This window comes from Numida meleagris, chromosome 11 (genome assembly GCF_002078875.1).
Source record: "Numida meleagris isolate 19003 breed g44 Domestic line chromosome 11, NumMel1.0, whole genome shotgun sequence".
NCBI classification, from domain to species: domain Eukaryota; kingdom Metazoa; phylum Chordata; class Aves; order Galliformes; family Numididae; genus Numida; species Numida meleagris.
Genome location: NC_034419.1, coordinates 8767644 through 8794882, shown reverse-complemented (window position 1 = coordinate 8794882; position 27239 = coordinate 8767644). Strand labels below are relative to the sequence as shown.

Genomic DNA, 27239 nt, shown 5'->3' with positions numbered 1-27239 from the left:
AGGTCTGAAACAATACAGAAGGGAGAATAAAGAGCACCACATAAATGATGTCTTGCTATATCCCAACAACATTAAAGGTAGAAGTCTGTTATTCATTTAGCTGTTATTGTATCCCAATCTAGAGTAGAACCACATCAAAAGTAACAGGAATTATACATGTAAAATGTAATATGAATGTGTATGTAAATCTACAAATGCACAAATGTTCACGGATGAGTCATTCCAATTAGCAAATGCAGTCTTTACAGTAAAAGCTCAGCACTATTTAATGTTTGAAGGGTTACCAACGCACCTTTCTGCATGTGCAAACAAAATATTCTTAACGAGTGACCAATTCAAATAACCCACTTAGAATTAACATATGCTAATACATATCTGCCACTGGTCCAGGAAACTGAACTCTCCTCCTCTACTGAGCACCCACTTAGAGATGCACATAGATGGAAAGATGTTTTTCCTCTTTAAAGAAGTACTTTACCATCAGAAGCATTCAGCACTGTACCAGTGACCATCAGCAGCAATACTGCTAGCTTAAATTTCATTCCAAGGCTTTTTCAGCCCCACGTAGTTACTTCTTCCATCTGCAGACCGTAAGACCGACAGCTTGCAAAACAGGTTCAGAGAGCTTGGGGAATTCGCATATTAGAACTAGGAGTGTCTTTTGGACTATATCCATGTATTTCTGAAACTAGGCACCACACCAAGAGTACACAAGTGAAACTTTGAAGTCTGTTACAGTAGGCCTGGAGTTCAACATAAGCAGAAAACTCCACCCAGCTTTCTGAAGAGTTAAATACTCTGCACAACTTAAGCTTACCTCTTCCATAAGCTCTTGCTTTCTTTGGATTCAGTTTGGGTTTTAAAGGAGCTCCTGGCTTCAGCTTGGCTTTAGGGAACTGTGACAGGTAAGTCATTACAGAGTGCTCATCCACATCAGGGTGGATAATTTCCTCAGGAGTAATAACCTGAAAGACAGCACAATTAAATATATTGTTATCAGTGCTTGGATACCGCATGTCAACAAAGAAACAGAGCTCCGGCACAAATTCTACTGTTTCAAAACTCCCACACTCTAATGTGATTTCTTACATTTATTTCTCCGTGATAAAAACTAGTTAATTTATCATCTCATGGCAAGAAAATCAAGCAGCTCATTATGGACCCAATGAGGTTTGGGAGGCAAGGGGTTCCTGCACATTGATTACTGGGGTTCTCACAAGACTGCAACAAGCTAAATGGTGGCAAGCCAAGACAGTGCAGCCATGCTCACCCTGAAAAGCAGCATGAGGATAACTGAAACCAAAGAACTAGGGATTCATAATGCTGTGTGCTAGGGCCTTGAAGTGCAAAGCCTGCAATGTGAGACTTGGACAGTTTCTTTTCCTGCTCCCAGGACATAAGGTGCTCCAAAAGCTCCAGAGACTTCAGCACTTTTGTTCAGTTCTATCAGCATGAAGATAATCTGGTCTGTAAATACACTGTCCTCTGTTTAAAAGTCACTTCTGGAGGTGATTTCCTAGCCCAGTGAGTTTTTATTTCAGAGAATTAATTCATAGAATCATTAAGGTTGGAAAAGACCACTAAGTCCATCCAGTCCAACCCCAACCCACCCCCCACCATGCCCACTGACCACATCCCTCGGTGCCACATCTCCATGGTTCCGGAACACCTCCAGGGATGGTGACCCCACCACTCCCTGGGCAGCCTGTGCCAGCGCCTCACCACTATTTTGGAAAACAAATTTTTCCTAATATCCAATGCAGCAAAACAAACCTACTCAGGCATCACTAAAAGTGTACTGTCTCCCCACTCCACATACTTGCAACGCTGGCAACCTTCAGCACAGACCCCTACACAAAACCTCATGACCAGAGCTCTGAAATATAATGGTGCATTTCATTACAATTTGCCCTTTCTCAGGCAGTTTCGCTTAAGTAAACCGTGACATTCAGAAGTGTCGAAGCAGTATCACATGCTTTCCCCATCGCTGCAAGAACCAACTCACGCAGTGCTTCCCACACCTCCTTACCTGCGGCACGCCCAGCCAGTCGTCTGCCTGCTGCATGGCCTCACGAGCATTGTCAACAGGCTTGCTCGGGTCCCAGGTCTCCCAGTCAGGACACAGGCCTGCAAGGACATTTCATCATAAGGCATTATCAGCAGAGAAGCTTCCTAGCTGATGAAACCAGGTACAAACTCCACAGCTACTTGTAATGATGTTGCCATAAAGACATTTGGACCCTGGCAAGAGCAACCCGAATGGGATGAGCGCTTGCCGCTCACTGAAACACTTCTCAGACAACAACCAGCATCTCCAGGGGCTCTTCCAGCTCAGTATTAAAAAGCCCATTCCAAAAGCCTCCCACCCACCTTGCCTGTCAACACAGAAGACATACAGCTTCTGGGTCAGCCACACAGTGCACGGCTTTACATTTCAACTGTGGAAGACACTGCTCTAAATTCACCTCAAATACACCCAGGGATCCTTTACATTCTGGTGGTTCTCCTACAGCACATCTCAAAAAGAAATTTCAGCTGCCTGCAACACTACCCCAGATTGCATTAGCAAGGCTCTATTACAAGAAAGTGAGGAAACTGCCTTTTTCACACTTCATCACATTGCTTGCCTTAAGCTGCACAGTTGTAACTTGCTAAACACTGAAGTTGCAGGCAGCGTGCGGCTTCTGACTGCCCTGCACTCCTGTGCAATCCTCTCTCAGGAGGGCACATGAAGCCTCCTGCTGCACCCTGAAGCTGAGAGGCTGCTGGCACTTGCTGTGGGAACAAGTCTGCCTTGCACTTGGGAGCCAGCATTTGTTCCTTCGTCCCTTGCACCCAATACAAAACTTAGACACAGCACCTCCAACAATTCAATCTTACATTCTGCTTTAGGCCAGTATTTCTCTTGGCCAGATCATTTACAATGTGCTGCTTCCCACAGCTGGCCTCTTTGGACTCCAGTTTTCCCGACAGCCTTGCTCCTGCCTCCAGCACAGCCCTGAAAACCTCCCCCTCTATGAATAGCAGAGCTGCCCCAAGAAGAGGGAGAAAGGAAACAGTGACCAAAAGTCTTACCTGGAGCACAGCTGTCAACGAGAGCCCCCAGTGCTTTGCCATCCTGCCAGTTCTGATTGAAGTTTGTGATGGGCAGGTAAGGGATTTTGTTCTGAATCCAGCCCAGCAGCCTCTGCTTGGGGGTCTGCTTCTTTGCATCATCATCACCCTCATCCTCCCACACGGGCATGGAAATTGAGTAGTGGAGGATAAGGGTCCATATCAGACCAAGGATCAACTTCAAGTTTCCATCAACTATGGCTTTACTATCTGGAAGACAAAAGACAGACATCTGATTATTTCCCATCCTGTAAGAGGCATGTTTTTAAGATCCGCACTTGTGCCCTGGTAATCTAGGTGAGAAGCACTTAGGTCTCCAAAGACACTTGTGCACGCAACAACCCTGGTTTGTCCGTCCTCAACCAAACCAGGGCTGTCCAGCAACCTTTCAAGATGCCCTTGCACCAAGTGATCTTTTCATTCAGAGCAGCAATTGCCACCAGAATAATTGCACAGGGATCTTAATGAGCACTAGCTAGCAAATGAAAAGTGTTCAGTACTTGGATGGCTTTCTCCAGTTGAAATTCAGAGTGCTTACAGGTAAAGCCAACAAGTGCTGGGCATGCCTTGCTCACACCTATTCACTTCATATACCACAGCAATTCCTCAATGTCGTATTATCAACATATAAAGGTCTTGACTTTCAAAAAAAAAAAGTGATTATACAAAACAGCTACCAAGAAAAGTAAGCAACAGGGCATCTCCTTTAGCCCAGTGCTCACATGAAGCTTTTAATATTCACTTGGTTTCACAATCGGACGGTATGTCCTCAGCAGATAATACCCTAACATCAGACCTTGAGTGGCATGTTATCTTTCTGAATAGCTAACATGTCATTTTGTTTGGATTTTATTTGCATTTTTTAAGCGTCAGTTTTGACTAATCTTACAGAATAATGCTACGTTCTGGGACTCGAATGCTCATAGCTGATTTCACATCCAGTCTGAGATGTACAACAGATAGCCAGAAAGTGAGTAAACCCCACTGGATTTTAATGAGTGGCTGTGAAGAGAAAGACAACATCTCACAAACACTGCTGTTTCCCAGCATGTTGTGCTCCTCTCCCTCTCCCCAGGTGAGTGGCAAGCTGTTCAGCAGAGGAAATTCTTCCCTGGAAGGTTGCAAGGGACCAGCTCTTACACCACAGCAGAAGGTACAGCTGCATTTCATATGAATCATAGAACAGCTTAGGTTGGAAGGGACCTTAAAAATCACTGAGCTCCAACTTTCTTGCCACCCATCAGATCAGGCTGCCCAGAATCCCATCCAACCTGGCCTTGAGCATCTCCAGGGATGAGGCATCCACAACTTCTCTGGGCACAGGAGTGCCCTGAAGCCTTGCCGGCAGGCTCAGCATGGTGTCCAAGCTCCGCAAGCTGTTATCAAGGCTGGAGCAGACCAAGTGCCCCAGCATCCATCCCAGAGCAGGACCACCCCTCACAACGCAGGGCAGGCCACTGCAGCCTCATGCCAGAAACATCCCTGAGCTTTAGTCTTAGATTTATACTGATATCAGCATTTTTACTAGAATGGATGCAGCAATGATTTAGTGTGCTACAAATAAATTTGTCTCAGAACACCATCCAGCACTCCCAGGGAAGAAAGCCAGTGGGACAGAGTCACCTCAAGCACACTGCTACACACACGTTATTCAGGATAAAGAATAGCCCATTACATATTTACAGCACATAAATATGTCTCAGTGCAGATGTGCTGTGGTCGCTGCAGCAGCCAAGCAGCTTCCTCCAGCCCCACCACCTCCAAGGGCACAACACAAGAGCAGGGTTAAGAGCCCACGCTCAAAAGCTTCTCCAGCCACACAGGAACCCCCAGCCCCAGCAGCAGGAAGAGGTCACAGCAGGAGCAGGACAGCTCTTCCTCCCTGGGGCTGATGCCATCCACGTAGCGGTACTGTTAGCAAAGTCGGTTTGCTCTTACAGTTTCCACACTTCCTGACGCGCATAGGGATCTCATGATGTAATTTTTTCCAAGCCTGCTTGCAGGAGGACTTGCCTGCTCTCCTTTGGGGTGGGGAGAGGGAGGGAGAAGAACTCCTGGGCAGGACAGACCTCATCAGCTCCCAACAAAGCACCACAGGGATCCCTCCCAGCTTCCACCAGAGCTCAGCCCTGGCACGCCTGGGCTCCGAAATCCCTCGGAATTCAAAAGAACCCTTTGAGGTTCACAAAGAAATCAGAGTCTAGCCCAAAGCAGCTTCATTTCCAAGCAACAGTGTAAAGCTCAGCTCTGCTGGAGCACTTTGTCTCTCCAGAAGAGGCTCTGCTTTGATGGAACTCTTTTAAATAGCAAACTGAGACCATGCAGTGTCTATCCTCTGGGAGGTCTCTTGGTGTTAGCATACAAACACCAGATGCAGACAAGCAGCTGGGCCTGCACAAGCAGCACCAACCCAGCTCTGTACAACCACGCCTGCAACCACCTCCACCAAGTGCACTCTGCCAGTGTAAAACATCCAAGATTGGAACAGTGAAAAAAATGTTTCCAGTTACACTTAAGCACCAACAATTATTACTCCAGGCCCTGTCATGTACCACAGCTTGGCCAGTTTTCCAGTGGAATTCACCCATTCCCTGGTTTGCCTGAAGACACTTTTCCTGGCTGTACCAGACTGGAAAATGGATGATATGAACAGCAGACCTTGCAGCACTGCTTTCCTACCATGAACACTACTTTAGTCACACTTATTTCTCATACAGTCTACGCTTTGAAGCTTTACAGAGCCTTTCAAACAATGTTCTTCTGATTACTCTGAAGCTTGTGGTAAGTCTACAGCACGGACACGCACATTTACTGCAGTCACTGCTTCAGGGGCCCTGTGCAACCACAGCTCCTACAGCACTCACTTCCACCATCAGCAATGTTCGATGAATTAGGCAGATGGGAACAAATTGTCTGCTTTTTGCTCTGCAACAAAGACGGGGAGATTTATACCACATTCATGAGGTCACGGGTCACTCTCTGCTCCCAGGTAACAGAGACAGGAAAAGAAGTAATGGCCTTAAGTTGCACCAGGTTGTTCAGATTGGATATTGAAAAAATATTCTCAGAACGAGTTCTGGGGCTCTAGCATAGGAAAGGAAGTGGTGGAGTCTCTGTCCCTGGAAGTATTCAAGAAATGTGGAGGTGTGGCACTGAGGGCCATGGTTCAGTGGACATGGTGGTGACGGGTTGGGGTTGGACTTGATGATCTTGGAGGTCTTTCCCAACCTTAATGATTCTATGAGTGGACGTGGTGGGGTTGACTGTTGGACTTGGTGGTCTTGGAGGCCTTTCCCCATCTTAATGACGAGAGCTTGGTATTTTAGGTCATACTCTCCCTCACATCAGACATTGGCTGCAGTAAATGAGTTTAAGCAAGCATTTAGGGCACAGAAAGACGTGTGTTCCCACGGACTGAATTAAGGAGCCCTCTCTGCACTTAATTCACATTACAAAGCCTCAGCCAACATCTGCAAGAGCCACTCATATGTACAGCACCAAGTGCTTGCTCACTGGAGCTGGTGGGAGTTGTCTGCTTTGAACTTGTGAGGACTGAGTCCAGCAGCAAACAGACAACCAAATTCAAAAGTGCCATCAGAGCATCCAAAGGAGTAGCTTATAGTGTGTTTTTTTGTTTCTTTTCCTGTGGCCCCCAAGCAGCATACAGCCTAGCCCCAAGGTGTGAGCCCTGCGGCCTGCATGGCACACTGAAGCCAGCCTGCAGCAGCCAGCACACGGCCCAGTGCCGCGCTCTGTGTGTGGGTAATGCCGAGTGCTCAGGGATGGCTGCCAGCACAACCTGCTTGTTCAGCGCCGGTGTTGGTTCTGCAGAACAGCTCAAGTACTCACTCTTCTGTTAAAGAAAAGAAAAAGCCTATATATAGCCTACAACATTAAGTTTTATGTAGGAGTATCCTGCTTCTTAGTCAGCTATTAGGTTTTAAGTGGCTGCCTGGTACGGTAAAGAGGAAAACAGACCGAACCAGAGCTAGTTTGCTTTCCCCATCACACCTCAGAGTCTAGATTGTAATTCTGACCCTTTTATTATCCTATTAACTAAGTGGCAACCAGCCCAAAAAATGGATTATGGAGATTCCATAGGACTGCAGTACACGCCAATTTCAGTCTTGAAACGGAACCAAGTTTTAACTGCTCGAGCTGATTTATAATTGTTGCTCCATACTAAATATTAATATGATATGTTACACTTGGACATGTTAACACTGCATTCTTTAGAGTGCAGAGGAAGGCATTACAGTGCCTAATTCAGAGCCAGCAACATAACTTGTTTGAGCCTCAAATATGACCATCTCAAGACAAACATGTGCCATTTTTAAAGGTTAGGCAACAACACCCCTCACAACCCAAACTACCATGTGGAAAACCACCATGGCTGCAAAGCTTGGTGCTCTGTGTTCCTACTTGCAGCTGCCCCAAGAGAAAGAGCCAAAGTTGAAACCTGGCCTTGATCTGAAGCTTGCAAATTCACCTATTCCAGTAGAGATCTCTGAACTCCACCTGAAGTTGTGCACCATAGCAAGCAGGATACCAAGATTCCTCACTTCATCTTGGCTCTTTAAATAAGGGCTGTCTTCAGGGTTTTAAGTCACAATATCCATGACTAAGAACATTCAGCATCTTCTGCCTTTAAACTAAGCACCTTGGACACGTTACAATTGTATTTTAAGCTTCTTCGGAGCTATAAAAATAATTATTGCTTGATTGCAAGAGTTAATCCTTCAAGTGAAATTCTTGTGCTCTTATACATCTTTCACAACAGCTTCCCTTGCCCTTCTCAGGGCTTTTCCTAGCCCAGCACACATTTGTTATTTCAGTCAGCCATATACTAGAAGAAGGATGGTTTTCAGAGTTAAAAATAATAGTGCTAATAAATCAAAATAATAAATCATCCCACATGCAGCACAAGAAGCCCCTCACTCCTGTGCTTTAAAAAATTTCCAAGTCACAACAACATGAAAAATTCCAAGCAGATTTCCAGGAAAATGGGAAAAGGACTTCTCCATGAGGGCTGTCACATACTGAAGCAGAAGCTCGGAGGGGCTGTAACGTCTCCATCATTGGAGATGTTCAAACTCAAATGGACACAGTCTTGAGCAACCTGAACAAGCTGAACCTAACAAGGACTTGTCTTGGAGAATATGATCTTCTATAGTCTATTTGAAATGGAATTATTTGACAAATCAAAAAAAAAATCCCAGTGTTACAAGGAAGCTTTGGAATAGCATCTTTTGCTTATGTGCAAGTCTGCCTTACGTTCAGATTAAGCAAAGTACTACACTAACTGCAGCAAGGTTCCTTGAACTCTGCCCCACAGTAGGACTGCAAGTCATTTTCTGTTGGACAATTAGTGGAAACAAGATAAGCTACCACAGTAGACAGTTTCCTTACCGAACTGAGCTGTAATACAGACTGTGCTAAGTCTTGTGAAACAAAGGACTGAAAAAGCATTTCTGAGTACTGTATTTTTTTTAAAGCTATTTCTCAGCTACGACTGCAGTTGCTTGATCAGTCTGAGCAAAGTCATCTCATACATTCTGCTGTCAGCCTTTACATGTGAAAGCTCTACCAGAGCTCAGACTAATCTTCACATCCAGTTCCTCTAAAAAGCATTCACTCTCCGGTCTTGATGTTGGTCTCATTTACAATTTAATGTTATGCCTTATGTGGAGGAAGATGACAAACTCAAAATATATGGTCCTTAATAAAAAACAAAGGTGTGGTCCAATAACAGCACTTTCTTCACATTTCCAGACACGGAAGAAACTTGTACAGTGCAAAGTTCATCACAATTACAGATCACTTATTCTAAGCACTGCTATCTTGCAGCTTATGAGCTCTTTCCCACCTCTAATTATTTTCATCTAGCATTGAATAGTTACAGTAATTGTAAGGGGATCAAAAGCGAAGCACTCATTAAGGCTTTATATTCTGCAACAACTAAACCTCACATTGAACCGAGGTCTTTCAAAGCCCTTCTCTACTTTGTTTGTGCCAAACAGAAGCATGCAGATGAGATGGAGCTGTCTAAGATGAGCAAGCTGTCTAAGGAAATTCTTTGCTGAAGCATACAGTATGCATTCACAGGCTTACTGTGCCTGCTAAAGACATTAGCAACATCCTTTGTAGGGGTAGTATGTCTTTAAATCAATTACACAGGTTCCTCTGTGCTTTGAGAACGTACTTCAATTGTTTCCTTCAATGACCCCTTAAGCTTAGGTCTACCTCGCAGCTTCTCAGAGCTCAGCACATAGCTTGCCATCTGGATGTGTGCAGTCAGCTTACCCAGGGAAAGCACAAGTTGTGCTCATTGCACATAGTTGGCACCAGGATACTTTAATTCCAGCCAGGTTCTTGGATTCCTAGCTATGAACTGGTAGCCTCTAATGGCAACACACTCCACCCTGACTATATCTCAGCCATGTTTGCAGCTTGTGCTGTGATCCATAGAAGTGTTTCTCTGCACCCAGCTCACCTGAACACCAGTTCACTGTCCCAGCTGAGGCTCTACATTGTGCTAAGTCACAGCACAGATGCTGCCAGGTCAGCTTTGCCAATGAGCCCCAGAGCAACATCTGCACCTTTAGGATGTGTAAGTGACACCATGAATGCATCAGCTCCACCAAGCTTTGTAAAAAGTTCTGTAACTCCTTTCTAACAAGGAGTTTTCTGAGAGGGGTGGCATTACACTGGAGAACTGTAAACAGTCCTGGTCTGGACACAGGCAGGAGGATGGGAAAGTAGTTGTATTTTTTTTGTTGTTTTTGTTTTTGTTTTTTTTTTAAACAAGCGGAGGGAAACCATTTTCCTCTGTGCCTACCAGTGTGATCAGTTATTAAGAAATTTGAGCCCCTCAGAGGAATCTGACATTTTAGAAATCAAGAGATTAAACTGTACAATTCAGGGGGTTCAACAGTTTTTACTTTAACCGGATTTGAAATCATTCAGACAGTAAAAGACCTTAGGCATCTATCATATCCATGCCCCTGTACCACATGCCTGCTGGACCTCTGAGAAAGATCTCTCAGGAGGTGCAACAGGCAACGGTGAAAATAAGGTCAAATTCAGCCCCTTCAGTGCAAGCTAAAAAGGCCTTTAATACAGAAAGAATCAAACCAGCGAGGCTCTGAGGAGCAAAATGCAAGTTAAAATACTTCTCCCCAACTTCTTACTGGGCACCTAGAGTCCACTTACTTTACACATGCAGAAAAGTAAGGCGCAACACGATGAGAGCTAAATCTGGCAGTGCAACTGCCACCAGCCCAGTTTCTCCAAATGCAAGTGGAAAGCCAGTGTGGTTGGAAGGAGAAGTCAGGAATTTCAGAGCTGGGAACTGCTAGGGCAGGAGTGGAGGAAAAAAGTCAGACCACAGGTGGCTCATGATCAAATTCCTTCCTACTCTCACTCTGACTGATCTAGGGCTCCTGTTGCCTTAAGAGACATATACCAAGCTACAGACACAAGAAAACATGCTGATCTGACATGCAGGAAGAGCCACACACAACAGCCGCACGTGCACACCCTTTTGACTCTTGCAGTGAGCGATCCCTGGGGACAACTCTGCCATGGGAGTTCTCCCAGGAGGAGAGAGCATCAAAGACACCTGGGCTCAGCGGCACTGCCAAAAGAGTGTCCCAGCATGGGAAGGACAAGCAGGGCACAAGGAGAGATCAGGACTGCCTGCACACTGCAGGGAAGAACAAGGATGCAATGCAAAACGTTAGAGCTACCATTCACACCAGCAGTTTAACATTAATCTGCCCTCTGCCAAGCAAGTCCTGCTTTGCAGCTGCAGAACCACAGATGCAGACACCCAGCCACTGGGTGATGCACAGGAACGCCACACTAATTATTATTTTCCTTTTCAGGAAAAAGAAGTCGGTGTGAATGTTCAACCTCCGTGCCCCACCGAGCTTTCACAAATGCTACTTTGTTCACCTCCAGCCCCATGAGGCAGCACACCAGCCCCCACCCCCTCCACTGCCAAGCTCCGACTCCAGGCCTCAGCGAGGCTGGCAAGCCCCTGCCCGACGCCACAGGCTCCTGCGAGTCCCCCACAGCTCCCAGGATTGCCGATGGGAAGTGGGCCTGCTGCGGGCCATGACATCACCACCAAAACCGCCAGACAACCAGCCCCGCGCGCAAACAAAGCGCATTCCCTGCTGCTGAGCTCATCCGGTGCTGGCCGGGCCACCGCAGCTCCCACTTGCCTTCAGCAGGGACACAGACACACTGCAGCATGCCCTCAACAGTGGGGCTCTGCTTTTGGGGTTGAGAAGCGAGCAAAGTGTGGCTGTAGATGCCAGCAGCCCTTCACACTGCTGCATGCAATGGAGACCAAGGGCTTTTTCCACTGGGGATATTCCGGTACATGGTGAGGGTTCATATGGCGGGCCCTGGCCCCAGGTCAGCTTCACACAGTGAGTGGCCACACCAAGCCCACTGGGGACTTGTGCCCTGGGAGCCAGCAGGGTGCCCTAGTGGCCAAAAAGGCCAGTAGTATCCTGGGGTGCATTAAGAAGTGCATGGCCAACAGCTTGAGGGAGGTGATCCTCCCCTCTGCTCTGCCTTGTTGAGGCCACATCTGGAATAACGTCTGGTTCTGGGCTCCTCAGTTCAAGAAAGACAGGGAACTGCTGAGACAGTCCCGTGGAGGGCCACAGAGATGATGAGGGGGCTGAACCATCTCCCATATGACAGAAGGCTGAGGGACCTGGGACTCCTACAAGACCTCTACAATTCTGAGAAAGGCCCGGGAAAAGCGTGGGAAGCATGGGATCACGTACCCGAGCCAGCAAGGAAGCACCAGGAGGCAGGAAGGATGATGAGAGCAAGCCATCAAGGGATGATTAGTCATTTGGGAATTACATGCAGAGGAAAGTCCCCAGGCTTTGGGAGCAAGCATGCTGGAAAGTGGATTTCTGCTAAATGGTGGAAGGAGGGGGGTAAGAAGAAAGGCATTCTCTTGCCTCTGCCACATCCTGCTGAGTTAGCCATGAGAAATGCTTGCCTCTGCTTTTGAAACTAAGCAACTACACATCCCTCCTCTGGCACAGGATGGTGAAGGGGAATGACCCTCGTCAGGTCAACAACGCTGCCGCAGCACAGCAAGCCTTTGCATTCCCATCACAGCAGGTCAGCAACATCACTACCCAATTCAGAGGAATGTGGTTCTGTTGTTAAGTGAGACATGAGAACTTCAGCCAAATGCAAGACTGTCAAAGCTTAGCAAGAAATACTTGTCTAGGAGTCTGATAAACTGGAGGGTGTTGTCGCATGCAAACAACAAAATGCCTTCTCACAATACATCCTGTGCCTACACAACTAGAAAACCAAGCCTTGATCAGCAAGGCTGCACTGATAAAAGCAGCTGTGGAGTCAGATTTCTGCAAGTGTAACACAACAAAAGCACTGAAGCATGACAGTACTGTAACCATCTCTGGATTAAAGTAGTCCTAAACCTTACCTGTTCACTATGGGTTGCAGCAAGGCTAAAAACTTTACCAGCTCTTGCTAAGACCTTCCAGGGACCATCAGAGGCACGTGACAAGTCTTTAGCACTGTGTTATGTCTTAAAGTACTGCAGTTACAAAGGTCAACGGGAGGGGATCAGCCAGCAATTCCACCATCAGACATTAATGTGCGCTGGAGACAGACATGGAGTTGGCCCCACCTGCATCATTTCACCATCCTTCTCCCAGTCTACACCTTGGGGACCATGCTGCAAGCACTTCTGGCTTGCAGGACAGGCACCATCCCCAAGAGCAGTGAGGCCAAGCAGTCACACATGCTGTGGAGGCTTCCAGACACCAGGGTGACCTCTGCTTTACTGAGGAGCACATGTACTCACTCTGGGTGTAGGTCAAGATGGCTGTAAGAAACAGCGTGTAAAGCTCTGCAGAAATAAACGAGCTTGTTCAGATAGGGCTGTCAAATGCCTTCTGTGCAGCAGATGCCAGGCATGAAGGCTTGCAGTGGATGGAGTTTCTGAAGCCAAAACCAACACACTGGAAATTATCAGAAATGATTGCTGTTTGGGGAAATCCTTGGACACAACATACATTGAGATTCAATTTTTCCACCTGAAACCAGAATCGCTGTAAGGACCCAGGGCAGCTTGAAGGAAATCCTCATTCATGGTTGGGCCATGCAGGGCTGCAATCTCTGCACCATGCTGCAGCACCGAACAGCTTAAGACTGGAGCAAGCCTTGTGGTCCTGGGCTGGTAACACATCACAAGATATCCTGCCAGTTAGTTCAGCTTCTGAAAGGATTTGTGGTTTGTCAAAGTCTTTTTCTCTAATACTGAGCACCTAACAGGACAGCTGTGAGATTTTTTTTTTTTAAATTATTTAAGACCAGAAACCCTGTTACAGATTCTCTATAGCTGTCTGCAGCTTTGTGATAAGCTTACTGCAGAACTTATCGAGAAGTCAGCTGTCTCTGCCTTAAGATTTCCCCAAAAAGTGATAGGAAAGATTAATTCATCTCTAACACAATCACATCCTCACTACAGAGAGTGCTCACCATCCCACACATGCAAGTATTGCATTTATGATGCTCCAGCGACAAGCTGCTCACACAAGGACCAGGCCCAGGTAATTCACTCAGTGGTGGCAGCTGCTTATCGGCCAGCCCGCCTGTGAGAGGAGCACTCAGAAGCAGGAAGGCAGTGGCAGATATGTAGAGAGGTACAGTCGCGTGGGTGGTCCCTGAGCACCTTAAGAAGGGCCAGATGGGATTAATGGCACAGCTTCAGCACACATTAGCCACAGCTGCACGACACGCGCCTGTGCAGAACGCATACCCTCTCACCCACGCCTCCCAGCGCTCCGTCACTGTCTGTGCTCACTGCACAGCCAAGCTTTAGGACACACAGATGCACAAGCCCTGAATCACCCCGAGCAGCCGGCCATCACAGCGCTGCCCAACACCCCGTGCCCAGGACCGTCCTGCTGCTCCCCCCAGCAGGCAGCACGCCCACTGCTTGCAGGCAGCAGGAGCTCTGCTCTGACATGGCCAGCCTAACCCAGCTTTGTCAGGAGCTGCTCAGGCAAGATGAGCTCTGGCCACTAACAGTGCTTCCCAGCCAGCTCACAGGGGTACCACCTTTCCTCTCCAGAGGCCGGACTTGGAGCCTTCTGACTAAATGCTTCATACAAACCCTTCCAAACTGCACAAGCTCTCTGTGTGGCCTCCAGGGACAGCACTCTGCCACATACACACTGACCGAACAGGATGCAGCCAGTTACTCAAATACCAGCCACGGGACCTAGTTTTCCACTTGCAGCCTCACATTGTTCACATTTGCAAGCCAACTGCATTTTGCATTCCTAACACAATACATAAAAATGAAGCGTTGGCTTTAGGGGCAATGGCACTAGAGCCAGAATAGTCACAGCCACAGTGCTCTGCCTGAGCTCCTTCTGTACCACCTCCTGATTTCACAGCTATCAGCAGCACTAAAGACAAGCTCAACCAGGAGTAAGATTTACACCCAGAGACAGTCACCGCATGTCCCACAGCACGTCTCCACCCCAGAGTCTATGTACCTTTAGCATTTCTGCACACGCACACCATAGCTTTGCTATTTAAGCAGCTGTCAGATCCCAGGAACTAAATCCATGTTATCCAAGAACAGATTAACAGCACACCAATCCAGACAGGCAAGTCCAGTCTAGCCTGCATGAGACCAGTCTGTGCTTTTGGCATTCAGATGTAGGCACCTGTGACCATACCCCTTACAGTTACCCAGAAGACTACCAGGTTTGGTGCCATGTTAGACCATCTTGCTCCTTATCAGTTCCTCAGTTTCTCATAAAAACATCTAGCAGCATGCCTTACTGATACCTCCCTTCAGAGGGAGCAAAAACCCCAGGGGTATTTCTCCTACAGATGAGGACTGGGCTGCTCGTCTTCAGTTTTGATGCTGGAGCTTGAATATGTCTGCTGCCCAGGTTCCTGCTCCAGAAGCCCCTTCTTTATAGATAGAGTGTGAAATATTCTGTTGGCTATGTTTAAGTAATAAAGTTGGTTAATTAAAATATTTAAGCTTCCCCTGCCTTAGGCAGCATTTTCAACCAATAGCTGCAGCAGTTCGTGTCAAGCAGTTCACTGCTCCCTCCTTGTAATTAAAAAAACCTGTTAGTTGTATATAGTCTAGCTTCAGTTATTTAACTCTATCAGAAATGGTATTTCTTCATTTTTAAATACTGAGTTCAGCGCTACGCTATGCTGTGATAGCACAGCAACATGTAAGGCAGATGAACTGAGGCAGATTTTTTGTGCCACTGGCTCCAGGAGTTCCCTGGATCAGCCATGGACGCTGGGCAGAGCTCTACTTGGAAACCCCACACACCTCAGCTGTTCCCAGGGACAGAGCCAGAAGCATCTCACTCACATCTGCTGCCCCTGGTGCTATGGCCTCAGCTGCCCAACTGGTGTTTTACCTGTTTGGCAGCACCAAAGAATAAGGCAAGCCTCAGTCCCACAGCTAATCACTGCTTTACAAAAGCACCGTGCAGGGAAGGTCTGTCCTACAGGAGCTTACCCCACACCATGCACTGATCCTGGGTCAGGCACTCTCGCAGACTCAGCAGCCAGGAGCTCAAGGGCTGTCCAGGCTCCCAGAGGCAGCACAGAGCAGGCACAGCTCTAGCTTGAGGGCAAGAAAACAACCATGGGATAACACAAGGCCCACGCTTGGGGCTCTGGTGCCTGCTTGCATCACAGAGTGAGCCACCGCTGGGACCCCCACGGGATGCTCCAAACCACCTCCTTGCACAAAGCACTTTCCAGGCTAAATCTTCATTTCTGGAGGACTGTCATTTTTAAGTTCCCATCACTCCCACAGTGCACCAAGAGATGTGGAAGCGCCTCAGCTGGTGGTGAGGCCATGTCACAGCTGTACCCAGGGGACGCTCAGCCACAGCAGCCAAATGCCCTTCACCCTAACAGAGTAAGGCACCACCACCCTGCCACACGACACTGTCAATACCACATGTATTGAGGGATGGGGAAGCATTCTCTTATAAAACAGAAGTCGCAAGCATTTTGGGAACATGCCACACTGCTTTGTGCCATACATTGGGAAAAGTCTAGGAATACACCCAGTTATCTTTGTGATACAACCTCACGTGCCAAAGCTCACAGCAAGTGAGGGTGCTGGTGGTGACAGGGTTAATTCTTTGGGACAAGGTCTTTGCAGTATCCTTGCTCAGGAGTCCCACATGCTCCTGTCTCTGTAACTGCAGATGTCTGCAAGTCATTAGCTTGTTCACTAATGCTCACTGAGCAGCCACTAATCATCTGTGCTGTGACAGCACCAAGGTCAGGGCCATGCCATCCAGCCTTTAAAGCAGCAGTGAGCTGAGTGAAAAACATAAATTGTTGCTTTTTTTTTTTTACCCCTATGTACCAGAGGAGAATCTAGACCACTGGAAGATGATCTCAAGCCTTTCTAGCTTCTTTTTGAGTGCAAAGAACACTAACTGGCAAGCCGTGAGTTGTGCTGCTTCTGTACAGCTTTGAGGAGCACTAGGGCATGCAGCAGCCAAGACCATAGCAATCCTCAATAGCCTGGTTTTGTAGTCCACTGTGCAGAGATCTCTGCTTTTGGCAGCTGGATTGAGCTGGCAATCCTCACTCTTGCTTACTGCTAGGTTAGGTCAGGAACACAACTTCTGCCAGCTGGGATCTTCTGGGGTAGCAGCTGTACTGATGCGCAGTAGGACTTCTCTCTTCTACCACTCCTAACTGATGCAGCCATTCAGTTGCCCAGCACGCACACTGTGCACTCTGCTAAGAGTTTCTAATTATTCATTTCTAACACCACAGGGCTACACAATGACCACAAAGCTCACACCCACACAAGGGCTAGGAGCTTACATACCCAGCACATTTGCTCTCACCAACTTCCTTTTCACATACAGGCTTTGTTTTCTGCCTGTAGGAAGGGAATAGTTCTCTGCATTCTTTGGAGATGACACAGGCACAGTTTCTCAGATGTATGGTTATCCCTAGACACTCATGGTGGTCTTTTGGGGCAGCACATCAACATGAGCACAGAACAGACCAGCCACAGGCTCCCCAGTTATCCTTACCCAGATTTTGACCAAGAGCAAAATGCAGCACAAGCAGTTCCCATTACCTAAATGGAGTCCCATAAGGAACAGAAAGCCACTTCTCCATCCACTCGGGGCTGTGAGTACTTCAGCAAGATTCACCATTACCCATTCTGGCCATTCAGCAGAGACCTCCAACCTAGCGCAGGCAGTTTGAGCTACTTCTGCACAGTGGGATCCCCACAAGTCAGGTTTTAGATGTTCTCAGATGGCAGAAGCCAGCAAGTCCATGGCTGGCAAGCTTCACATAGTTCTGGTGGTAGCCTGCACACCCACAGTGGGAAGATCAACCACTCACGAGTTGGGAGCATTGACTACACTACTACAGAGTGCCAGTCCAACAGCTTTCATGCCTTTGTTCTGACATCCAGAAGCCACAGCATCCAGCACTGAGCTCAGGCTGTGGCACTGATAGTCAGCACTCCTCTAAGAGCCACCACATTTTCCCTAGCAGTCAACAGCCTAGTCTTCCTTTATAGCTGCATTTTTACCCCAAGCCTAAAAGAATTACTGAAGGAAGTAATCCTCAGAGACAACCAAAGATGTTTCTATTTGACTTTTAATTAGATCATTGATTTTGTTCAAGCAGTTACATAAGCTATCATACATTTGCATGCAGCCACACTGTTAATCAACACCCAGAACAGAGCTGAAACAATGAGAATAGCATCCCAGTCTTCCCACAGTCAGTACGTTAGGTCTGCTCAGACACCAGCACTTCCCCCACAGGGGAATTTGAAAACAAACTGTATTTGTGAGAGTGACAGAGAACCACTGTGACTAACAAGTACTGCAACAAGCAGCAGCACTGCAGAAGCATCCAGGTGTTGGAACAGGCTCATCCAAGTTACAGTTTTACATATGTTGAACATCCAACAGCAGTCCTGCTCCTAGCTCTTGGTCTTGCACTGAAGCTTGCTTTTTTGTGTTTCCAGAACAACTCAGATCAATGCAAAGATCATCCAATTCAGTGTTTTAGAGCAGACTCTGAAGTACCGGGGCTATGGATTATGTGGGAAACTGATAAGCACAGTTACAGAGCCTTGCAAAGAAGGAAACCCTGCAAAAATATACAGTCTGGCTGTAAAGCGAAGTAACACTCAGACACTCTTGTACTATCAAGATGACAGTTTGGCACCAACACTGTTCAGCAATCCAGTGTTCCTCATTCTGCAGAAAGAATCAGAAGTCTTGTTAATCCCAGATTTGCACCTTCTGTCTGCAAGGCATGTTTGTCACCACGCCCCTTCCCAGCCAGGGTGACACACCACAGCCATATGCAGGACTCCAGGGGGCAGATCCAGCTTGGGCACTTTGCTCCCACAGCCTGAGCCCAGGGACCTGCTGCACACAGGAGCAAACACACATGCCTTGTGACGAATGGAGGGCTGCACAAAAGGTATGTTCCAAGGTGCACATGTCAGGGCTTTGGCCCTCAGATATACAAGGACAGGTCCGGTAAGTCCTTCAAAATCATGCTGCACTGACTGCTGCAAGATTTTTGTTAGAAAAGGGGATGTAAAGCAATTAATTAGACCAAGTAAATGAAGGATAGCTAGGGCGTGTTAGCATCTAGCCACGGGGAACAGCATTTCCTCTTCTGTGTTTGAATAACCTTCAGATTCACATATCATGGATGTTTGCTCAGAGTGCGGGTCTGCTCCCACAGCTCTGCGCGCTGTGCCCAGAAGGAGACATTTCAAAGTTTATTTACACGGCACTTCACGGGCCGCCACCTACGGCATGCTTCAGGCCCACCAACCACGCCAGTGCCCTTTCATATAGCCATACAGGGTATTGTCTCCTTGCAAGGGTGGCTGTAGACTAATCAAGACCAGCAGGCAGCCAGGAGCAGCTCAGCTGGCCAACAGGGCCGCAGGCAAGACCGGGTCACGGCTGCCCCAAGCGCAGGCCCATGCAGCTGCCCTGCAGGCCTCAGTGCAGGAGGCGGCTGGCAACAGCCCAGCCACGAGCCAGCAGGAAGGGCAGCCTCACAGCTTTCAGTTACTGCTCTGCAGCCACAAAAATGCTTCCACCACACCCAGGCTTGCTGCAGAAGACTGCGTGTGCCTGCATTGACCCAGTTTGCCTGAGCTGAAGGCCTGAGTAGAAGAGTTCTGGTTCCAGAAGAGTTTTACTAAAACTGGCATTAAGCATCGGAGCTGCTCCATGGCTCCCACCGCCCTGTGTCAGGTGCTGTGGGCTGCACTCCTCCTGCAGAGCAGAAGGCTGCATCTGGGGGCAAAAGCAGAAGGCTGGGTTTGGTGGCAGTCCATGCCCACCTTGCCCTCAGAGGTGCCAGATCTTGGAAGCACAGCCCAGCTCACCAGTGCTCTGACTAAGAAACACATCGTGGTTTGCCCAGTGCCATGGAGCAAGGCAGAAGGAGCAACCCAGGATGTCACCACAGCCTGCAGCCATTTTCATGCTGTTATTTGGTAGTGCTGGCAGGGGAGCTTGTGCAGCCTCTCACTGCTGTTAGGAGAAACTGCTCATCCCTTTGCAAGAGTGATCTCTGCCTGGGCATTCAAAGCCACACCACCAACAACTCACAGGCTGGCCACCACAGTCTGCTGTACTTCAGAGTTATTTTCTGCAGGCCAGTGATATATTAGATTAACTTATGCTTCAAAGTAAGAGTTTGACTTCAGCATTGAATATATCCTCCCCACCACATGAGCTGTCTGCTTCTCTAAGCTGTAGGGAACAGTAGAGGAGCATCACCCAACAAACTCAGAGGAAGCACCCCATCAACAAGAAGACTGTACAGTTACAAATGATCATTCTCCTCAGAGGGTTTGGCTTGCTAGAGAGCTATGGCTGCTTTGTTCCGAGGGCAGCACCAGCAGGAAGCCCAAGCCACTCTACTCCACCACACCAGCAGGGACTGGATTCTGCTGCTCCAGCCCCTGCCCACCCCCAGGCAGCTTCAGGGCAGGAGAACATCTGCTGCTGCATTAGTCAGCACAAGGCTTCCCCAGGAACTTGGGCAAGACTGTGTCTGGTTGCTGTTTGAAGTGGCCTCACTTGTTTTTCCTAACAAAAAAAATTGCTGTTTCTATTCTTGCAAGGGTCATGAGTATTACCACTGGAATATGTATGCAATAGCTTGCTTCTACTTTGCTAGCATGATACTACAGATGTTAAACTTCCAACTACAGCACAACAGTGTTTTGCATTAGGAATTGCAAGCCATTAAGCCCACTGCAGCAGATTCATTCCTTACTATAATGTACCAGATGTTATGTGGACACTCAAGGTTAGTTGTAGAGACTGACAGAAAGCTGAAGAAAACTCAGAGACAGTGTTATAGTCCAGAGAACCATCTGGTTATGATAAAACAAACTCACTGCAGAGCCTTCAACTACAGGATCCTGGATTTCACTCCTAACAATGCAGAAGGAAGCATCTTCCCTATTAGATTAATTAGATTACAGAGTACTCAGGAGAAATGCAAACAGGTAGGAGTGTAAACTACAGGCTTTTTTTTTTTTTTTTTGCCTTGTGGGTAGAGAAGAACAAAATCCGTACCAAGCAAAAGCAAGGTGTTGGGAAGAAATCTCTCTGGAGCTTCATTGCATTAATCTGTGTGAACAGGCACAGCTTGCTCAGCCCACTGAAGCGATAACCTCAGACCTCAGTTGACTCAACTCTGAACCCACAGTCAAGGCCTTGGGAGGAGCAAGAGCAGCTCACCCCAATGCACCCCACCCAGGCAACCGTTACAGGGTTGGGTCCTTACCACTGCTACCACAAGAGCAGCAAGCGAGAAGAAAAATATAAAAAAGAGCATCTAGTGCAGGCTTCACATGTGCTTTTCTCACGAAAACTGCTACTCATTTCCCAAAACACCATGAGAGAGGGTATGCATTTGTTCCTCTCTACCGTTAGCATGAATTCAGCCTGCAGTAAACTGAGCCATGTGAGTAGGACAAAACTATGAAGCCTGTAATAAAGACTACACAGATGTCCTTACAGGGACAGGTAGTGCCTTCCCTTTGCTTTTTTTTTTTTTTAAAAAAAAAAACAGATTTTGTTTGGGATTCTTTCCCCCCCGACAGTTAACACTCACTACACAGTGTTTCCTTCCTCCAGCACAGATGCTTTTGGAACATCTTATTCTGCTTTTCTTGCCAAGTCCAAGCAGACTGCAGCAACAAGTCTCGCCTGCTCTTACCTGCCATGTGCCTCCATCACTGCCTTGGTGCGTCTGTCCAGAGAGGACAACTGCTTCCACAGGCAGCTGCCCTGGAACAGAACCACAGCACTACTGGGGACACACACTAAAAGCAAGAAAATCTCACAGGAGCCTAAAGGTTTCTCTACAGAAAGCCTGGATGCCGCTTCAAGAGCCAAGTCAGGTTTGATGCTTGACAAGCAACAACTGGTGGGCCAGGCTCTTCATGCACACTGGTACCAAGCCCAAACAGATCCAAACCCCATGTCTCTGAGCTTTGCATTCTCCTTTCATTACTGTAGTGAGTTACAGGCCCAGTACCATGTTTGTGAGCTGTGTACCACATCAGGCAGTGAAGGATGACAGGTCCATGCACAGGTACACCTGATCCTGGTGGCAGACCTGGGAGAGCATTACAGTACAGTAGAGATCTGGTCACACCAGCATCACCTGCAACATGCTGTCTTTCTTTGATGTCTTTGCTTAGCATCTATTTCTGGCCTAAACCCTGCAGGCCCTTGTTCAGGTCCCACAGAGTCTATTTCCAAGGAGCAAAGAGGAAACAGAATTCCTCCAAAGCTTGAGGGATTCACTGTTTTACTCTGCATTACAAGGAGCAGGCAGAACAATACTGGGAATTCAGAAGCATGGCCACACACAAGGTTAACCACATTCTTAGATTACACAGTAGGCTAGGAAAATAGTTATCCTGCCCCACTTAGATTTAAACATCCCCATGTAAGCCAATACAGAGCATAGCATTAGAATACAGAGCAGTCAAGACTTCGGTCCTTCTTGAATGGAGGGTATAGTTTTCCAGTGCCTTAAACAAAAAAGGTGTTTGCACATTAGCCTAATCAGTCCCAAACTACTTTACAGAAGAGTTTGATCACTTTACAAGTTTACTCTCAGATGTAGAAGAACACATCAAACAGACACACAGAACAGTCCACATAAGCTACCTTACACTAACTTGAAGCAAATGACTCATGTAAAGCCACTTATTCCTGCATGGAGCCAGGCGTTGGACTCTTACGGGTCCCTTCCAACTCAGGGTATTGTATGATTTTATACTCTTTAGACCAACAGTCAAACTGTTGAAACACATGGTCCTGAGGAGCCCAAACAAGTGGCTCTTAGAAAGCAGAGCCATTCTAGCAGTGAGGCCCACTGTCAGTCTATCGAAAATAATTTTAGAGGGGAAGGATTAAGTGTCACGTTTCCAAGAAGCAGAAATCTGCTTCCAAGAAACACTGGATGTTTTCCAGAAAACAGCCTCCAGGGAAGTCACAGGTAAGTGGCAGACAAAATGCAAGCGTGTTTTGACTACCTTCTTATGATGTGTTAATAGCACCCGGAGTGAGACAGAGAGAGACCCGAAGTGTATACAGGCTGAAAATACATTTTCCTTTTTTCAGCTGTCAAGCATCTAGCTCTAAGTATTATAGGATAATACATTCTGCAAGTTTTAGAAGAAATTTAGGAATTCACAGCTGGCCTTGTCATCCTGTAGTGCATCAACAACCAAAGGCAAACATGAAAGCCAAGTGCTAAACTGCCGCCAACGCCAGATCCCGGTGACACAGGAGCAGGCAGCAGCGCTGCCACACAGCCCCCGCCACCTCTCCCCACCTATTTTCTCATATTACTGTCCAGCATCCTGCAGTTGGAAGGCAAGTCAGATCAGCTCACTTATCTGATGAAAGCACAACCCAGCGAAGAGAAACCACATGTTTTTCGGTTTGATCAATCAGAGTGCTGCAGTCTAGGATTACCACCTCCACATTGTACCAGAAAAAAAAAAAAAACACACAAACGCCAGCTGCTCAGCACCCACCCTGCTGCTGCAGGAGATGCTGGGCTGCAGGCAAGCACTGGGTGTGAGCAGGGCAGGTGATAGAAACTGCCTGCCAGGCTCCAGACCTTGAAACCCTCTGCTCCTAAGCTAAAATCAGTTGACTCCTACCACCTGATAATAGGGTTTCTGGGAGCAAGCTTGGTGCCAAACTTAACCTCAGCCTCCTCCCAGCAATTTTCTGTGGCTTCTACCAAGGCACGATGTGGCTCCCATACAAAGTAATCTCCAGAGCCGATCAGCTCCTTAGGCCAAGAGCAAAGCCCTTGTGCTCTGCATTCCTGGCGTCCTACTCCACAGCGCGCCTGTCACGCTGCACACCACTCAGCACCCAGGAATCTGCAATTATCCTCAGTCTGGCAGAGAAAAAAAAAAGCCAGACTTAGCACTTGTTAACACTTCAGTGCTACCAGGCACTGAGCTGAAGACTCCTCACATTCAAATTACCTGCCCCAACAAGCTCAAGGCTTTCCATCCCATCTTTGCTGGATGGCACAATGTACAGTGGTGCTTTACAGCTGTTTTTACCTCAGAGCACACAGACAAGTCACAAACCTGCACTGTATGGAGGGCACCTTCTGCTTTAAGGAGAAGCATCCTGGAACTGCCTGTGGACTCAGCTAAACAAGAGGCCAGGGAGGCTGAGGCTAACTCCTGCTCCAAACTGAATCAAAGACCGTGCTCAAACATAACTTTGATTGATTACTCTGAATATAATCAGATCAATGAAACAAAGTTGGAATGCCAAACTTCTTCAGTAGCAAGCTTTTAGAGGTGTGGATTGTAGTACAGCAGCAGTAGCTAACCCATACTGCATGGCTTCTAAAGCGTTCCTGGAAGTTAAATAATAACTGGAGCATGCACTGCATCCATTTAGCAGAGGTTTGATGGCATTATTAATGCTAAAAATCCAGCAGCTGCAGCCGTCTGGATTCCCCAGCTGATTTGGCTCAGAGCTCGCCCTAAACACCCCAGGCCCCAAAGGCCAACCTGGTCATAAAAGTTCTCCACCTAAAAGCCCTTATTTGTACATAGCTCCAGACCCCAGCATGGCCTCATGTTTGCTCAGCAGCACAAAAGAGACTGAAAACTGAAGATGAAGTCCCAAGTTCGACAGAACCCACAGCCACAGGGAGAGAAGCACTACAGTCAAGCAGCACTTTGCAGCTTGCAGAAGAGGCAGCGTGGGCTTCAGCCCATCGAGCAGAATGCCATGAGGTTTGTTTGGAACATCATTTCTGGAAAGCCAGGTCAGGATGTTTTTTCAGGAGCGGCACAGTTTATCCAGGGCCATATGTACAGTCAGAGCCCATCCTACCACCTGGCTCCTGCTCCACCCACACTGCATGGATGGGCTGCAAACCCCTTCATTCAGAGCCACAGTCACCTCATTTTCTAAAGCCCCAGCTAGAAGTTGTTTTTGTAAAACGCAATATAGCACAAGTAATCTACAGAACAGCTAAACGTCTTCAGTGTTACAGCCACCTCACAGCTAAACCTTATCTTGTGGCGGCATGGTGCTGCTGCAGCGGTGCCTTGAGGAAGGAAGCCATGCAGAGCCAGGCCCGACAGAGCAACCTTGATCTCTGGAGCCTGACAGGAAGCCTTGCAGAGGAATAGGAAGGCAGCTGGAGCAGCTACGCTTTCCTAGGGCAAACAATGCAGCAGGAAGAAAGAGCTCGGCCAAGGAGCTGGGCAGCTGCAGGTCCAGGGAAAGCATGTAAGCAAGCCACTAGCACCAGCCCTGCTCCCAGTGCACCAGCTGCTGTCCCTCTGAGGGCTGCTGCATGGCACCCAACAGGCCTCAGGGCATCAATGTGAGGAGCTGCTGGGTGCCCACCTCCCACACTGGGCATGGGTTTCCAGAAGGGTTCCCATCCCAGACAAGTTCACATTTTCTTGCTGTTGTAGCTAATGCCTCTGAAGGGAAACAGCTTTCACCTTGGCCAAGAGTTTCAGAGAAGTGAGCGGAGCTGAACTCACCCAAACTCAGCTGCGTAACTCATTGAGGCCAGAGTCATCAGCAGCCAGCAATTAGAGCTATCTGGCAGAGAGCACTACGAGGCACTCGCATTCCTTCCCACAGCCCTCTCAGGCATTCAAATTAAGGCTGTACAGAGTGTGCTGTGGCCACACCTGAGCTACCCCGATCGGCCACCGTGCATTCCTGAGGAACACTGCATTCCGGCAGCCTCCATGCCCTGAGCGGGGACTGCAGTTCCCCAGGGGTGCATGCTCTGGCATGGCATGGCCAGAGGAACCCAGTGCCACGAGCACCAACCACCCACCTCAGGAGCCGGCAGAGCCGTTCACCCACAACCTACACAGCAGTGGGATTAAGCACAGCCCTGCCTGAGAGCAGCACGTGGATAACCTGCACCAGCCTGAGCGCTGGCATCATCTGCTGGGCTCCAGCAAGCAACAGCAGCCACCCCCTGTTCCTCCACCCCCTGCAGCAGCACAGCGCTGTGCTGGAGCCTGCCTGGAGATGGGCCGGGGTGAGCGGTATCCCTGCGGTGCAGGCGGGGGGAGGGGGGTCATCAGGGAAAAGTGCACAGAGAAAACGCACTGGGGTACCTCGGGTGGTCAAGCTACAGAAAGCACGCACTCGTCTCATAAGTAACAGCTTGGGATACAGCGGGAGGGCGATGCTGCGGCCCTGGCAGCGGGACAGCACCGCACGGCTCCGTGCTTCACGCGGCGGCTGCAGTCCCCCGGCCCCGCACAGACAGACCGCGCAGCGCCCGCGTGCACGTCCCGGGGGGCAAAGGTCTGGCGCGGAGAGAACAAGGAAAGGAAAAGGAACGAGAGGAGCGAGCGGGGAGGCACTCACCGATGGAGACCAGCTTGATGCTCTCTCGCTCCAGGAACTCGAGGGCGACGGAGACGTTCTCCAGCTGCATCTGGCGGAAGGTGGGCCGCTGGTGGTACTTGCGGTACATGCGCTTCTGGCTGAGCACCTCGAGCAGCGCGATCAGCCGCAGCCCGTCGCTCAGGTCGTGCTGCAGGTTGCCGATGCGCTTGTTGACGCAGCGCAGGTGCTCATTGCACCAGCGGGTGAAGGTGTTCTGCTGGATCCGCTTCCAGGGCGCGTCCTCCGCCAGGTCCTTCTCGGTGGCCGGCATCTCGCCGTCGGGATCGGCCGCTCTGCGCCCGCCCTGGCCCCGCGCCTGCGTGCTCATGGCGCGGCCCCGCTCCGCCCCCGCCGCCGCCGCCGCTCCGCCCTGGCCCCGCCCGGCTGCGCGCCGCCCGCCGCCTGCGGGCAGAGAGAGGGAGAGCGGGGAGAGCGCGGCGCTCAGCGGCCGCCCTGCGCCTCCCGGTGCCGCCGCCCCGTTGCTCGGCCCGGCCCCAAGTGCGTTGTGCTATGCTATGCTATGCTATGCTGCGCTGCGCTGCGCTACCCCGCTCTGCGCTGCCGCCGCCCAGCTCTGTGCGGCCCCGCGCCGCCGCCCGGCCTTTATCTGGCAGGAGCGGCACGCCCTCGGCTGCATCACCCTCCGCGCCGCGCCGGCCCGGGTGGAGGGGCTGCGCGCGGCCGGGATGGGCCGGGCCGGGATGCCGCGTGCCGGGGCCTCGGCGGGGCCGTACCTGGGGGTGCGCGGGCAGCCCGGGAATGCCGCCGGGGAGGTAACGGCGGGCCGGGGTGCAGCCCCCACGGTACTAACGCAGGGCCAGGGGTGCGGCCCCCGTGTTACTAAGCGGATGTTTGGGGGTGCAGCTCCTGTGTCGCTAACGGAGGTCCGGGGGTGTAGTCCCTGTGGCACTAATGCACGAGCAGAGGTGCAGCCTCCACGACAGTAATGCATGGCTAGTGTGCAACCCCCGTGGCAGCCGAGGTACAGCCCCCATGGTACTAAGGGGTGGCCGAGCGCAGCCCCCACGGCATTGCTGCATGCTTGGGGATGCAGCCCCCACGGCATTGCTGCATGCTTGGGGATGCAGCCCCCACGGC

At 49.2% G+C, this 27239-nt stretch overlaps 1 protein-coding gene and 1 long non-coding RNA gene across 6 annotated transcripts in view; both read right to left on the bottom strand.

The window, feature by feature from the left end:
• FLNB (filamin B) overlaps positions 1-26484 on the bottom strand; it is a 67866-nt gene extending 41382 nt beyond the window's left edge. For all 5 annotated transcript variants that reach the window (XM_021409026.1, XM_021409031.1, XM_021409027.1 and 2 more), the window contains exons 1-4: positions 26121-26484; positions 3076-3324; positions 2030-2127; positions 818-965 (exon numbers count right to left, since the gene is read on the bottom strand). In XM_021409026.1, the coding sequence (XP_021264701.1) occupies positions 818-965; positions 2030-2127; positions 3076-3324; positions 26121-26469 (844 nt within the window). In that variant the 5' untranslated portion in view covers positions 26470-26484. The remainder of the gene's footprint in view (positions 1-817; positions 966-2029; positions 2128-3075; positions 3325-26120) is intronic.
• Positions 17801-26107, bottom strand: LOC110404619. The gene is made up of 2 exons (XR_002442346.1): positions 18524-26107; positions 17801-18425 (listed from the first exon to the last, which is right to left on the bottom strand). It is a non-coding gene; the product is annotated as an uncharacterized LOC110404619 (long non-coding RNA).